The sequence below is a fragment of the Thamnophis elegans genome, chromosome 6, assembly GCF_009769535.1.
Source record: "Thamnophis elegans isolate rThaEle1 chromosome 6, rThaEle1.pri, whole genome shotgun sequence".
NCBI classification, from domain to species: Eukaryota; Metazoa; Chordata; class Lepidosauria; order Squamata; family Colubridae; genus Thamnophis; species Thamnophis elegans.
The window spans coordinates 21068114-21081775 of record NC_045546.1 but is presented as its reverse complement, the minus strand read 5'-3'; the positions used below and the strand labels follow the sequence as shown (position 1 = coordinate 21081775).

The window sequence follows — 13662 nt, the reverse complement described above, 5'->3', positions numbered from 1 at the left end:
ATAATTATAGAGAAAATAAAATAAAAACAATTGCAATACAAAAAAAAAGGGGGGGTAGCTCTTGAAACAAATGTAAAATGGTGTTTGGAAAAATAGCTCAGCAAATTCTAGGCTTTGATTGCAAAGCCATGTGATTATTTCCGCTGCTAAGTGCCATAACATAAAATTTAATAATAAAACTCAAAAAAACTCCTCAGGCTGCGTGTGTGTTGGTTTTTAAATCATTTGTTTTACCAGTAGTGCTCAGGAGAGAACACACCTGCCCACCTGTCAGCTCAACACTTTTAATTATTTTGTTGTTTTGCTTTTGTGAGAAGAAAATGGCAATTTCCAAATGTTTGCCTTATCTTTCAGTTTACTGGAAGGGACCTCCTGAATGAGCACCAAACTGTAATTCATGGGTTTGAAATAGGGAGGGGTGTGTCTGTCCGTCAATTTGAGCTTCCAAAAATTAAAAGTGAGTAAGTTAGGATAACAAACACCCCCAAAAATATATCCATTCCTGTTTACCGCTTTTGCAGGGTTGAAACTTTAGTATTAGAACTACTGGAAATGGAAAGGTCCGTTTAGGTGATTCACTGAAGGAAACATTACCATGTCTCTTGCTTTTGAGAAAATAGGTCATATCTTGGATTTGCGCTTTATGTAGTATCTCAATTCCCATACTTTTGTAAAAAAAAATGTTTTCTGTTCATTTATTCTTTCATGCATGCATGCAAGCAAATAAATTCATGTAGCAATCTCCCTTAAACAGGCAGCAAAAAAGAGTAATACATACACACTGTAAAATAGTAGAAATAATCTATATATAGTTGAGGCACCCTTATCTGTACCAGCGTAAAAGCAAACTGCACATACCAGACCCCTGTATTTGAAGGAAGAACCAAATCTTTAGAGTATTGTGAAAGTCCAGGAGGAAAACAGGCAGAACAAACATACCTCCTGGCTCTCATCAAATTACGTTCCTTCCCAGAAGGGACCTAAGGTAACGGTTCCCCCGCACATGTGTGCCAGTCATTTCCGGCTCTAGGGGTAATGCTCATCTGTTTCAAAGCCGAAGAGCCAGCGCTGTCCAAAGACATCTCTGTGGTCATGTGGCCAGCATGACTAAATGGCAAAGAGATATAGTGCGCTGTTAACCTTCCCACCAAAGTGGTCCCTATTTTTCTACTTGCATTTTTACGTACTTTTGATGTGCTAGGTTGGCAGAAGCTGGGACAAGTATCGCAGTGGTGAAATTCAATTTTTTTTTACTACAGGTTCTGTGGGCGTGCCTTGGTGGGCATGGTGTGGCTTGGTGGGCGTGGCAGGCGAAGGATACTGCAAAATCTCAGTTCACCAACAAAAGGGCGAACGACAAAACCGTGCCCGACTAAACCGTGGTGACAAAACCGTGTGTTCTAAAGCGCTCCGACGAATGAGCGCTGAATCGCGCCGACAACAGCGCGGCGACAGAAGCGCGCTGTAAAACTAACCCTAACGCTAAACCTAACGCTAAACCTAACCCTAAACGTAACGCTAAACCTAACGCTAAACCTAACCCTAACCCTAACCCTTACCTTAACTTAAATCGCCCCTCTGTCGACTGAAATCGCCCTTCTGTCTCCGCGCTGTTGTTGCCGCGTTGTCGGTGCGTTGATGACATCACGGTTTTAGCAACGCGGTTTAGTCAGTGCGGTTTTGTCGTTCGCCCTTTTGTCGGGTCATGCAAAATCTTCATTCCCACCCCACTCTGGGGCCAGTCAGAGGTGGCATTTGCAGGTTCTCCGAACTACTCAAAATTTCTGCCACCAGTTCTCCAGAACCTGCTGGATTTCACCCCTGAAGTAATGGGAGCTCACTGTTATGCTAGGGATTCAAACTGCTGAAGGGACCTGAACTGCTGAACCGCTGAAGGAACCTGAAGTGTGCCTAACGTGTGAAATCTGGTGGGATAAGCAAAACTCACTATAGGCAAACATTCCCACAATTAACTTGGGCCTGGATTATTTGAGGCTATAAAGATGACAACTGACATCTTGAATTGCTCCTGGAAACCAGTGCAGCTCATGTAGCAGTAATATTACATGGGCATCATGTGCTGTGCACAAAATTCTACAGTATACTCCATTCAGGAGTATGTGTGACTCTGAGCAGTGCCTCCTGATACAGGAATATAATTGATGTAGCAAATGCGTTGTTAAGTCTCCTGGCTGTAGTGCCAACTTCTGCTTAAGCCACATGCATGAGTCCATAAGGACCCCATATTGCACACCATCCTGTCTCTGGGAATGTTACCTCTTTCAGAGTTTTTTTTAAAATGGAAAATCACCAGGTGGCTGTGGAGTTTATGTGTACATGCACTAAAACCCACAGCCACCCAGTTAGGTTTATGGGTGGTGGTTCAGATTCTCAGAATGGAGATGTTGCATTCTAAAGGAGGAAGAGACAATGCAGTTTAGGTACTTTGTGTGAGAGAAAGAGGGTGAAGATGGCTCCTCCCTAATAGTTCCCTTATGTTTTATGGTGCACGTCTGTTTTAATTTGGCAAGATTTCTGCTTATAGGTAAGGAACAATAAAGACATCTGCTTAGAACATGGGCGTCAAACTTGTGCCATCATGTGAGGTTTCACAACGTTTTCCCCATTTGCTGAGCTGGAATGGGCATGGCCTGCGCATGGCCATGCCCATTTAGAGCTGAGGTGGCGCAGTGATTAAATGCAGCACTGCAGGCTACTTCAGCTGACTGCAGTTCGGCTGTTCAAATCTCACCGGCTCAGAGTTGACTCAGCCTTCCAACCTTCTGAGGTGGGTAAAATGAGGACCCGGATTGTTGTTGGAGGCAATATGCTGACTCTGTAAACCGCTTAGAGAGGGCTGAAAGCCCTATGAAGCAGTATATAAGTCTAACTGCTATTGCTATTGCTATGGCGCATCCGGCTCGTGGGCCACCAGTTTGACACCCCAGCTTAGAAGAATGGCAAGGTGTCTTTCTTGGTTTTTGGAGCCTAACCATTGGCTGGAAGCCTTTTTTTCTCCTTCCAGACTCACAGCTTCCAGGCCCTGGAAAAGACGTCACTTGAACAGTCTGAGGCAGAGATCTATACCTGAATTTTATCAGCATATTGATGATACTTCACCTATGCTGATAGACATGTACCAGAGGTTTCCTGTAGATTTTCAATAGAAACTCAGAGAGCAAATTGAGGATGAGGTAGGATTTATTACAAACTGACACCATTAAGCAGCAACAGAGAAAACTCAGTCATCAAAGCTCCCACAACCAGGCTTTGGGGCTGAGCACAAAGGCTGAAACACAACATAGGAAAAACGGGGAGGCTGCTTTCCCCAGGAAGAGCTCATTTCCTGTCCTCCACTCTATGTTCCCATACCTACCATATTTTTCGGAGTATAAGACACACCTTCCCCCCCCTAAAAAGGGGGGAAATTTGGGTGTGTCTTATACATTGAATGTAGCCCCACACACCCACCGGCCCCTGCCCTTTGGCCTCTGCTTCCCAGCAATTTACCTCCTTGCAGCAAACGGGAAAATGGGGCTTGTGGAGGCGGCAATAGGTTATGGCAATCCCTGCAGCCTGAAACAGCTGATGATCGGGAGGCCCATGCTGAAATTGAAAGTGAAACTTGCTGTTTGCTGCAGGAGGCAAATTGCTGGGAAGCAGAGGCAGATTTTTTTTTTCTTGTGTTAATCAGGCTGTTTGCTGTTTGCTGCAAGGAGGTACGTCAGTAACTATAAATGCCTATAGAATGTTCAAATTATTACACTTATTTTTTAAAGACTGCTTTATTATTGTTCAAGACAACTTAACAAAATGAAGAAGCTTTTAAAAAAAATGTTTGATCTGAAAAGGCCCAGTGCTATTGTATCTTCTTTTAAATACCGGAGAATAACTATACTTCCAGAAAGCCACATCAATTTTAACAGCATCTGTAAAAGTATTGTCTGAAATGTAACACCACAAACAGTGGTGTTTCGGAGTATAAGACACACCTCCCCCCCCCCCAAATCATTGGTATTGATTGTTGTTTGTTGCAAAGAGGCAAATTGCTAGGAGGCAGAGGCAGATTGTTTCTCCTTGTTTTCCTCCCCAAAAGCCAGGTGCATCTTATACTTCAGAGCGTCTTATACTCTGAAAAATATATTTTTAGTTACCGGTTTGGGGGTAGCTGTGAAATGATTAACAAATCCAACCAAGGAATAATTTCAAAGTAGCTAACTTGGCAGCTTTTCCCCCCGCTGTTCCCTTACTTAGTTCCAACTCTTTAGACATAGCCACTGTCAGGTATGCCAAGACAAATTCACATTTGTTTCCTAGCACTTAGTAACTCTACTAGAGGATAACCCAAAGAGCATTCTGCTTATTGATAGGGTTTGGGGCGAGTGAAGATGAAGAAACCTAAAAGAAAAATAGTGTTATGAGAATACATAGGGCTTACAGCATAATCCTACTGCCCTATACACAACATAAATAACAGCTTTATTTTTAAATTGAAACACTTTGTTTGGATTATTGAGATGTTTAGTCATCTTGACTCATTTGGCAGGTTACCAAAATATGCAGATTGTTCAAAGTTTCTTTTTCACATTTCTGTTAAAGCTTGATAAATAAGGAAGGTCTTGAAACAATCCCCTGAAAAATATCAGTAGATTTTGGCAGTAAATTGCTATTCTATCACTGATGACCTTGGAGTTCTTACAGAAGCAAAATAGGTGATTCATTTAAACAAGACTTTAAATTGTTAAAACTCAACAGGCACAGTGAACAAGATTAAAAGTATCTGCAACAAAAAGATTCATAAAATAGCTGCCGGAGTGGATATGGATGTTTTCTTAGAAGACGAAGATAATAAGACTGAAAGGAAAGCATCCTATTCAAGAACCTGAATTCTTTTCTACTCAATTTTTGTTAAATACAGGAGGTAGTCCTCAACTTATATTTATTTAATGACTGTTTGAACTTAACAGTGGAAAAATGGATTTACGATCGGCCCTTGAACTCAAGACTGCTGAAGTGCTCCGGTGGTCATGTGATCAAAATTTGAGTGCCTGGCACCCAGCATGTATTTATAACTCAGATCAGGTCATCACCATTTGGGACCTCCCCAAGGGGCTTCCAACAAGTAAGTCAATGGGAGACCCTAGATTTTTTTAATGATCACAATGATTTGCTCAATGATCACAGCAAAAAAAAAAAAAAACCTCATGAAATCGGTTGTGATTCACTTAATGATTGCATCACCTGGCAATGGAAATTCCAGTCCCATTTGTGATAGACAAGTTGAGGACTGCATGTAGTTAAAAAGCCAAAGTAACAAAGCAGAAAAGATAATATAATCAAGAAACCTAAGACGAAGAGAAAGGAGGAGTGCAAGCTACAAATGACAAATCATATGTTTATCCACCTGATATCTGATAAAACCTAAAATCAGTCATGTTTTCCAAGCAATTGAATTACATTATCCAAATCTTCCATTTGGTGGTTTTACAAACCAAGAAAGGATGCCAAGGGAAATCCAGTTGTGTTCTAGTGCTTTATTGACAATCACGACTGTGTTGTAAGCAAGTAGAAACTACATCAGCCACCGATAAGTATAACCTTCCATCTGGGCAAGCACAAATTTCATAGAGTCCTTCAGATGTCCCGGATTCTCCATTTGTTCCTTGAAGCAAATCTGGCAGTAGCAAATTTTGAGCATCAATGATCTGCAAGAAAAAAGCACACACATCTACTTTGTAGTTGTAGTGTTAACAGAGAGAACTCTTGTTCTACAACATTTACCAGGTAGAACTATCCAATTGGTTTCAAATATACCTCCAGTAACAACTTCAGTCTATAAAGGAGAGAGAAATGTTTAAAAACCACTGGCAGAATGGGCCCACTCTTTCCTTGGATTCATTACTGAGCAATTTGATGGAAGCTTTACTATGAGTTTTCAAATGAAAGTTCAAAGTCTCCTTTACATTATTCAATATGAGCTAACATAATATTTTTTATATATAGCCTGGGAAACCACTCTGAAAGCACTGTCAAATTGTTGATGTAAATTTCCTTTAGGTGGTGCCCACAAACTTAGCAAAGTATTTCAACTTGACCCTTCAGTTAACCCAAAAGAATTGTGTTCCAAATTGTAAACATTTCAGCACGCGGCTGCTTTCCTTGATTTAAAACATTTATGTCCCCCGTTTTTTCGAAGAGCTCTAAGGCGAAAGAGATATATTTTTGCCACTTTTTAAAATTCACAACAAACATGTCAACCTGAGAAATAGTATTTGGGTCAAGGTGTTCTATTTCAGTATATGAAGAAGACAATATTGTCTGTTCTTAATTGGAAAGCCAATCAGCACCTTTCGTTGGCTGTATAATACTTTATGCACATAGAAAGTTTCTATTACACATTTCTAATGCATTTCTAGTGCATTATCCAGGGGGACTTTATTGGTAAAGCAGAGATTCTAAGGGTTGATAATGGGATTTTAAGAAGATGATGTGCCATTTCATAAGTTGGCTACTGCAATGAGTGTCACTGGTTACAAAATATTAATTCACCAGAAGACAAACTGGTGAATATGTTCCCCCTTAGCCTCCCAATCACCTTAATTTATTTCTGCCTTTTTAAATTTTATCTCTCCCTTCAGCATTACCACAGCTTTATACTGCTCAATCAAATTGTGCAAAACAGGAATCTTTCACTGAAACTGTTCAAATCTCTCTGTGCAGGAAATGTCAGGATTTTAAAGACACGAAACATTTGGCAAAGTAAGGATTTTAACATGGGAAATTAATAACATTAAATAGAGAACACTGCATTTAAGGGGAAAAAAAATATCCCTTTGAATCCTATGTCTCCTCTCACTCACCCCCCTCCTGCATACTGTTGAGATTTATAATATCCTAAGAACATCTTAAGCCTTTATATAAATTATATATTTCTAAAGGATCAAATAACCTTTGTCACAAATCTGAACTTTTCAAGGTCAGTAGCAGTGGTGAAATTCAAAATGTTTTTACTACTGGTTCTGTGGGTGTGGCTTGCTGGGTGTGGCTTGATGGGCGTAGCAGGGGAAGGATACTGCAAAATCCCCATTCCCTCCCTACTCCTGGGGAAAGGATATTGCAAAATCTCCATTCTCACCCCACTCCGGGGCCAGCCAGAGGTGTCCGGTTCTCCGAACTACTCAAAATTTCGGCTACCGGTTCTCCAGAACCTATCAGAACCTGCTGAATTTCAACCCTGTGGTAATCTTTATTTCCTGGAACTAAAACTGATATTTTGACTCGTGTAGCAATCACTCCCCTTGAATACCAACTGTAAATAGGAAATGTATTGATGTTAAATAAATCTTTTAACATCTCACCATCCCATTGGTACTATGGAATGCGATATCCAAATGAGAGAGTCCGATAAGATCTCCATTTTCTGCTTTGATGTGAATTCCTCTCGGAGCATTCATGGTGAGAGATCGGGTTGGTGATTCGAGTCTGAAACCAATCATAAGAAGCGTTATCTTAACAGTGCAAAAACGTATCTTCTATTTCAAAAGATGCATGTCTCTTCAAACAATAGCTGGGTTTTGTAATAACATCTTCAAAGCGATTCTGGAGGGAGATTTCCCCAATGTGATATCATCCTGCCATCTTAAATTCTTATGGTAAAATGATAATCTCAACATTAACTTTCCTAGGAGAATTAATTCTTAGGAAGTTCTCCAAGCCTGATCTATATCGTCATCTGTGTACAGCAGCAATTCTCAATCTAAGCAACTTTTAGATGTGTGGATTTCAATTCCCAGAATTCCCCAACCAGCTGGCCTATAACATGGCAGCTTAATCATCTGGGTTGACTGAGTAACTTTATGATTGCAAAGGGTCACACAACCCTTTTTAGAAACTAGACTCAAATTACATAATTTTCTATAATGAGATGAGAGGTAGTCGCTGTAGGCTTGTATATATATTTGGAAGCAGTGAAAGCCCCACTTTGAGCAGCTGGCGCTAAAAATCAGTTATTCCAATTTTCTATTAAATTGGAAAGTACATCAGCCGTGTTAATGTTATTATGCAAATGACACAAACTGCATCATTTACTTCACTTTACATCATTTTACAGATTTGACAAACTATGTAAATGCAACAGGAATTTTACTACTTACGTTTGATGTCTGTTGCGCTAAAGTAATTGCTAATCTTTTAAAACCTAGCCCGCAAATTAATTCACAAATCCTTAAACCTCAAATGTCAAGTAAAGCTATTTGTTATTTTTTTAAAAAAAATCATTTAGACAATAGTCATAACAACATGTTATGCCAGAAAAGAGGCCAGGAAAGAACTGCAAAACTTTTGATATGGTTTCTAGGTTGTTTGAAAACTTAACCGCAATGAAGTTGTACGGAATCCAGCTTTTGCCCAATGGATTTCTATGGGAGAGTTAATACCTGTACATATTTTAAGAAAATAATGCAACATGTGAATTTGTTAGAAGTGACTTGCTTTTATATACCTATTTGATTTGCTTTTTAATGCAGGAACATTACCAAAAAACAAATGGATGTTTTGTTTGGATGGAACAATTTTTCAAGATAGCATTATTATTTTTTTCAATTGGCAAACAGCCAATCAGAGACAATACTGACCCTCAACCAACCCACGGATCCCCCCACAACAATTCTCTGTTGACCCTGACCTGATGTAATCTCATCTCAAGACCCATCCCAAGACCCTCACTTGAAACACCCACACCTGAGGCCCTTATGAACAGAATAACACTGATACTGAAGGTGTTACCTAGCCTGGTAATGAAATGTTGTGAAATTTCTGAAACCAACCCACAAACTCAGAGAATGAACCTTCACCCTCATTCTACATCCGAGCTACGGATAGTTGCACTATTGCACAAGCAACAAGCTTGAGCTGAAGTAAAAAAAATAGACGTTTGAACCTTAGAAAATATGGACCAAGTTTGGAATAGAAATGATACTGATGTATCTTCATCCAGGGCCCCCACAGTTTTCAACAATGAAGAGTCATTGTTTATATTTATCTGCTGTTTCATGGAATCTACTGCTTTAAATCTTACAAGTAGTATATAAACAATCATTCACACCATTCTGTCTTCAATTAACTGGCTCTGTTTGTTTAGGGTTGGATATCTGATTTTATTCCTTTGAAAATTTCTAATTTCCGCACTGTATGTATGTATATATTGATTGATTGATACATATTTTAGTATGTTTACATATTTTCTTGTTACCATTTCTTGCATATGATTTTATATATGCACACACATTGATCAGGTTTTGGTTTAGTTAATGTATTAATGTATAAAACAAAACATTCTAACATTTTAAGTAAATAAGGATCACTAGAAGGAATTCAGGTAGTTCTTGACTTAACTCTACAACCACAATTGGGACCACAATTCTGCTGCTAAGCAAGACAGTTGTTAAGTGAGTCATGCCCAATTTTATGACTTTTTTGCCACGGTTAAGGAAATTACTGCAGTTGTTAAGTGAAACTTAGTCATTAAATGAATCTGGCTCCCCCCAATTAACTTTGCTTGTCAGAAACTGGCTGAGCTGGTTGCAAATGGTGATTACATGACTCTGGGCGGGGATGGAATTCAGCTGGTTTGGACTGGTTTGGGCGAACCGAATGCTAATTTTACATCTGGTTTGCCAAACCGGTAATTGCAAGGACTGGCTGGCCCCTGGTCTCCGTGCAGCCTGTTTTGGATGCCAAGTAAGTGCAGGGCCCACGCAGAGGCTCTGGGAGGGTGAAAAATGGGCCTCCAGGAAGTTCCAGAAGTCCAGAAACAGGCCCATTTCTGGCCTCTGGAGCCTGGGGGAGGCTGTTTTTGCCCTCCCGAAGGAAAGCCTCTGGAGCCTGGGAAGGGCAAAAATGCCTGCCTGCCATGATGCAGGAGGCCGAGTAGGCCACACCCACCATGGCCGCACCCACCCAGCAACCGGGCAGAAAACTGGTTGCTAAAATTTTTGAATCTCACTCCTATATACAATCATCACATATAGGGTACATGTCAAGCTCCTGAATTTTGATCACATGACCATGGCAATATTGCAGCTGTTATAAGTGCGAGGATTGGTCGTAAATTCCTTTTTTCAGTGCTGCTTTGAATGGCCACTAAATGAATGGTTGTAAGCCAAAGACTTCCTGTATGAGATTAATATACCACCATCTATATTTAAAGCATTTGCACCATGGATGCCTTCACAATATGTGTACTTTTCTGTAATTCAATGCAAGTGATCCCTCAGAATTTAGTAGCACTGCCTTCTCACATTGCTTCTTTAGCTGTCTTACTATACAATATGAAGGTGGAAGGTGATCTTAACAATAGGATTATTTCATCAATATTGACCATCCTTGCCAATGTTAAAGTTCTCAAAATTGTGAATATTCTTTTTCTTGGAATTTTGAATATTGTCCTGTATATTTGGGAACTAAATGAGAACTGCTCCTATTATCTGTTATATTACGTAGCTACTCAGTTTTTAAAAAATAAATAAATTAATGAGTGGTGTGGTGACCTAGTGATGAAAATGCTTGCCTCCCATACGGAAGGTTGAGAGTTCAATCCAAGCAGCAGATATTCTCATCTAGAGTGCAAAGAAAAAATACCTGCTGTGAACTCAGTGTGGTATCAGGAAGGGCATCCGGCCAATAAATGCTCAGTCCCACCCAGTCGCCCCAATTTTACCCCGAATTAAAGGATAACAGGGTCGTAAAAGGGAGTTTTTAAATTAGTTTTCAATAACCAATGTGGTAATGTGGAATTTGATTCCTTGTTTCTCCCTAGTACTCCTTTTCAGTGGTGGGTTCCTAACCGGTTTACAACCAGTTTGCTGAGCGCGCGCTTTGCCACGCGCTCATGCACAATTGAATGAAAATTAGTCAGAAAAAAAGGAAAACAGCTGGGAAGCAACAATTCAAGCTGCTGCCCCAGATCAGCTGGGCTTCAGAAACTGGAATAAAGGTAAGTATTACTCAGAGTTGGGCAGGCGGGCCCACTTTTTTAAAAACCAGAGAACTGGTTCGCTCTCTGTTTGAAGGCAGCACTATCAGTTCAGGAGAACCGGTCCGAACCAGCAGGAACCCACCTCTGCTCCTTTTCCTATTGGGTTCTTTTTCCGTATATTACTGATTACTTACCGTGTTTTTCGGACTATAAGAGGCACCTTTTTCCCTCAAAAAAGAGGCTGAAAATCTGGGTGCGTCTTATACATTGAATACAGCATTTTTTTTGCCTCCAGAAACCCCGTCCCCTTCATCAAAATGGCCATGCAGAGCCTTTAGGAGGCTTTCAGAGTGCTCCTGGGGGCTGGGAAGGGCAGAAATGAGCAAAAAACAGCCCGCAGGAGCACTCTATAAGCCTCCTAAAGGCTATGCATGCCATTTTCTTTTCAAAAAAGGGCCTGTTTTTTTGAAAAATGGCCCAATTTTTGCTCATTTGGGGGGGCACCCTCCAGGAGCACTCTATAATGCCCTTTAAAAAAAAACAGGCTGTTTTTCGGAGGCCTGCCGAGTGCAAAAACTTTTTTTTAAATTTGCCTCTTCAAAATCTTGGTGTGTCTTATACTCTGGTGAGTCTTATACTCCGAAAAATATGTTATCTTACTGCTCTACAAATCTAGCGTTACTAAGGAATACAGCAAAAAAAAAAATGAGAACAATAATAAACGTTTACTCATTTTGGAGAGATATTCTTACTTAAGTGTTAGATTTTTGACATCTTCTCCCACACCTTGAACAAGTGGTGTTTCTACAGAATGTTCGCAAAGGGCACCTTCTGGACCTGAAGCAGAAAAAAAACAAATGACTGTCACTTTTAAATGTCAAATTAAGTGCATTATTAGTGGAAAACAAGTTTTTTGTAACCACTGAACAAAATATCCAAAGCTAATTGAAAGGATATACTGTCTTTTAAGCATCTAAGATTCCTCCATATTTTAAGTACTCTGATATTTGTCCCGGTTTAAATATTTGGGATTCTAATGTAAAACTGTGGGCTTTGGAAGTTTTGTTAGAATAGCACATGTTTAGGTAAAGGTAAAGGTTCCCCTCGCATATATGTGCTAGTCATGCCTGACTCTAGGGGGCAGTGCTCACTTCAGTTTCAAAGCCGAAGAGCCAGCGCTGTCTGAAGATGTCTCCATAGTCATGTGGCCGGCATACTAAACACCGAAGGCGCACGGAACGCTGTTACCTTCCCACCAAAGGTGGTCCCTATTTTTCTACTTGCATTTACATGCTTTCGAACTGCTAGGTTGGTAAAAGCTGGAACAAGTAATGGGAGCTCAATCCGTTATGAGGCACTAGGGATTCAAATCACCGGACTGCCAACCTTTCTGATCGATAAGCTCAGCGTCTTAGCCATTGAGCCACCGCATCCCTTAGCACATGTTTAGAAGATGTTAAACCCAGACATTCTCATAACTGAAATGGAAAATTAAAGATATATGGAAAAGAAATATTGGATATAAAAGTTACCAGGCAGTAAAAATCCTGCTTAGAGAGATAACCTAACTGGAGCAATTTACCCACTGGGTAACAAAAAGCTATTTAACTTATACATATTCCTCGACTTACAAGCACAGTTGGGACCATAATTTCCATTGTAAGTCATTGCCATTTTAAGTTGAATTGGACCTGAGTTTGCAACAATTTTTACAACAGTTGTTAACCAACTGCATGGTCATTAAGTGAATCCAGCTTCATCGATAGGTTTTTTTCCCCCTAAAATTGCCCCCCCCCCAAAAGGCCAGCAATTCATATGATGGCACAATGCTGTAACTGGTCTTAAGTCAGTGGAGGATTAAGGCTCACTGGTGCACTAAGCACTGACAAATCTTGTACATACTGTACAAATCTTCATTGGTTTTTTTTCTTTCTCAACTTTTTGGTGCCCCCTTGGGCCTGGTGCTGTAAGCATGTGCTTAGTCTGCCTAATGGTTAATACACTACTGTCTTAAGTGCAAGATGGTTGCCAAGGGCCCAACTACAATCACGTGCAGATCCCAAGTTATTTTTTTTTAGAGGTCATTCTAACTGTAAATTACCGTTAAACAAAGGGTCAAAAGTTGATAACTTCCTTTAAAAGGGCCTCCCCATTTGCTAGTCCTGTTGACCTGATCTACCTGTTGGCTAATATGGAACTATACTATATTGCCAAAAGTATTCGCTCACCTGCCTTTACTTGCATATGAACTTACTGTAAGTGACATCCCATTCCTAATCAATAGGGTTCAATATGATGTCGGTCCACCCTTTGCAGCTATAACAGCTTCATCTCTTCTGTGAAGGCTGTCCACAAGGTTTAGGAGTGTGTTTATGGGAATTTTTGACCGTTCTTCCAGAAGCGCATTTGTGAGGTCACACACTGATGTTGGACGAGTTTACGTGTCCTACCACTTCGTGGCTGAGTTGCTGTCGTTCCCAAACACTTCCACGTTCTCATAATACAGCTGACAGTTGACTGTGGAATATTTAGGAGCGAGGAAATTTCACGACTGAATTTGTTGCACAGATGGCATCCTATCACAGTTCCATACTGGAATTCACTGAGCTCCTGAGAGCGACCCATTCTTTCACAAATGTTTGTAAAAACAGTCTGCATGCCTAGATACTTGATTTTATATACCTGTG

The 13662-nt window shown here is 40.3% G+C and overlaps 1 protein-coding gene across 3 annotated transcripts in view; it reads right to left on the bottom strand.

Moving 5' to 3' along the window:
- Positions 1–4008: 4008 nt before the first annotated feature.
- Positions 4009–13662, bottom strand: part of SGCG (sarcoglycan gamma) — a 30812-nt gene continuing 21158 nt past the window's right edge. For all 3 annotated transcript variants that reach the window (XM_032219973.1, XM_032219970.1, XM_032219971.1), the window contains exons 6-8: positions 11728–11812; positions 7359–7482; positions 4009–5705 (exon numbers count right to left, since the gene is read on the bottom strand). In XM_032219973.1, coding sequence (XP_032075864.1) covers positions 5535–5705; positions 7359–7482; positions 11728–11812 — 380 coding nt within the window. In that variant the 3' untranslated portion in view covers positions 4009–5534. The remainder of the gene's footprint in view (positions 5706–7358; positions 7483–11727; positions 11813–13662) is intronic.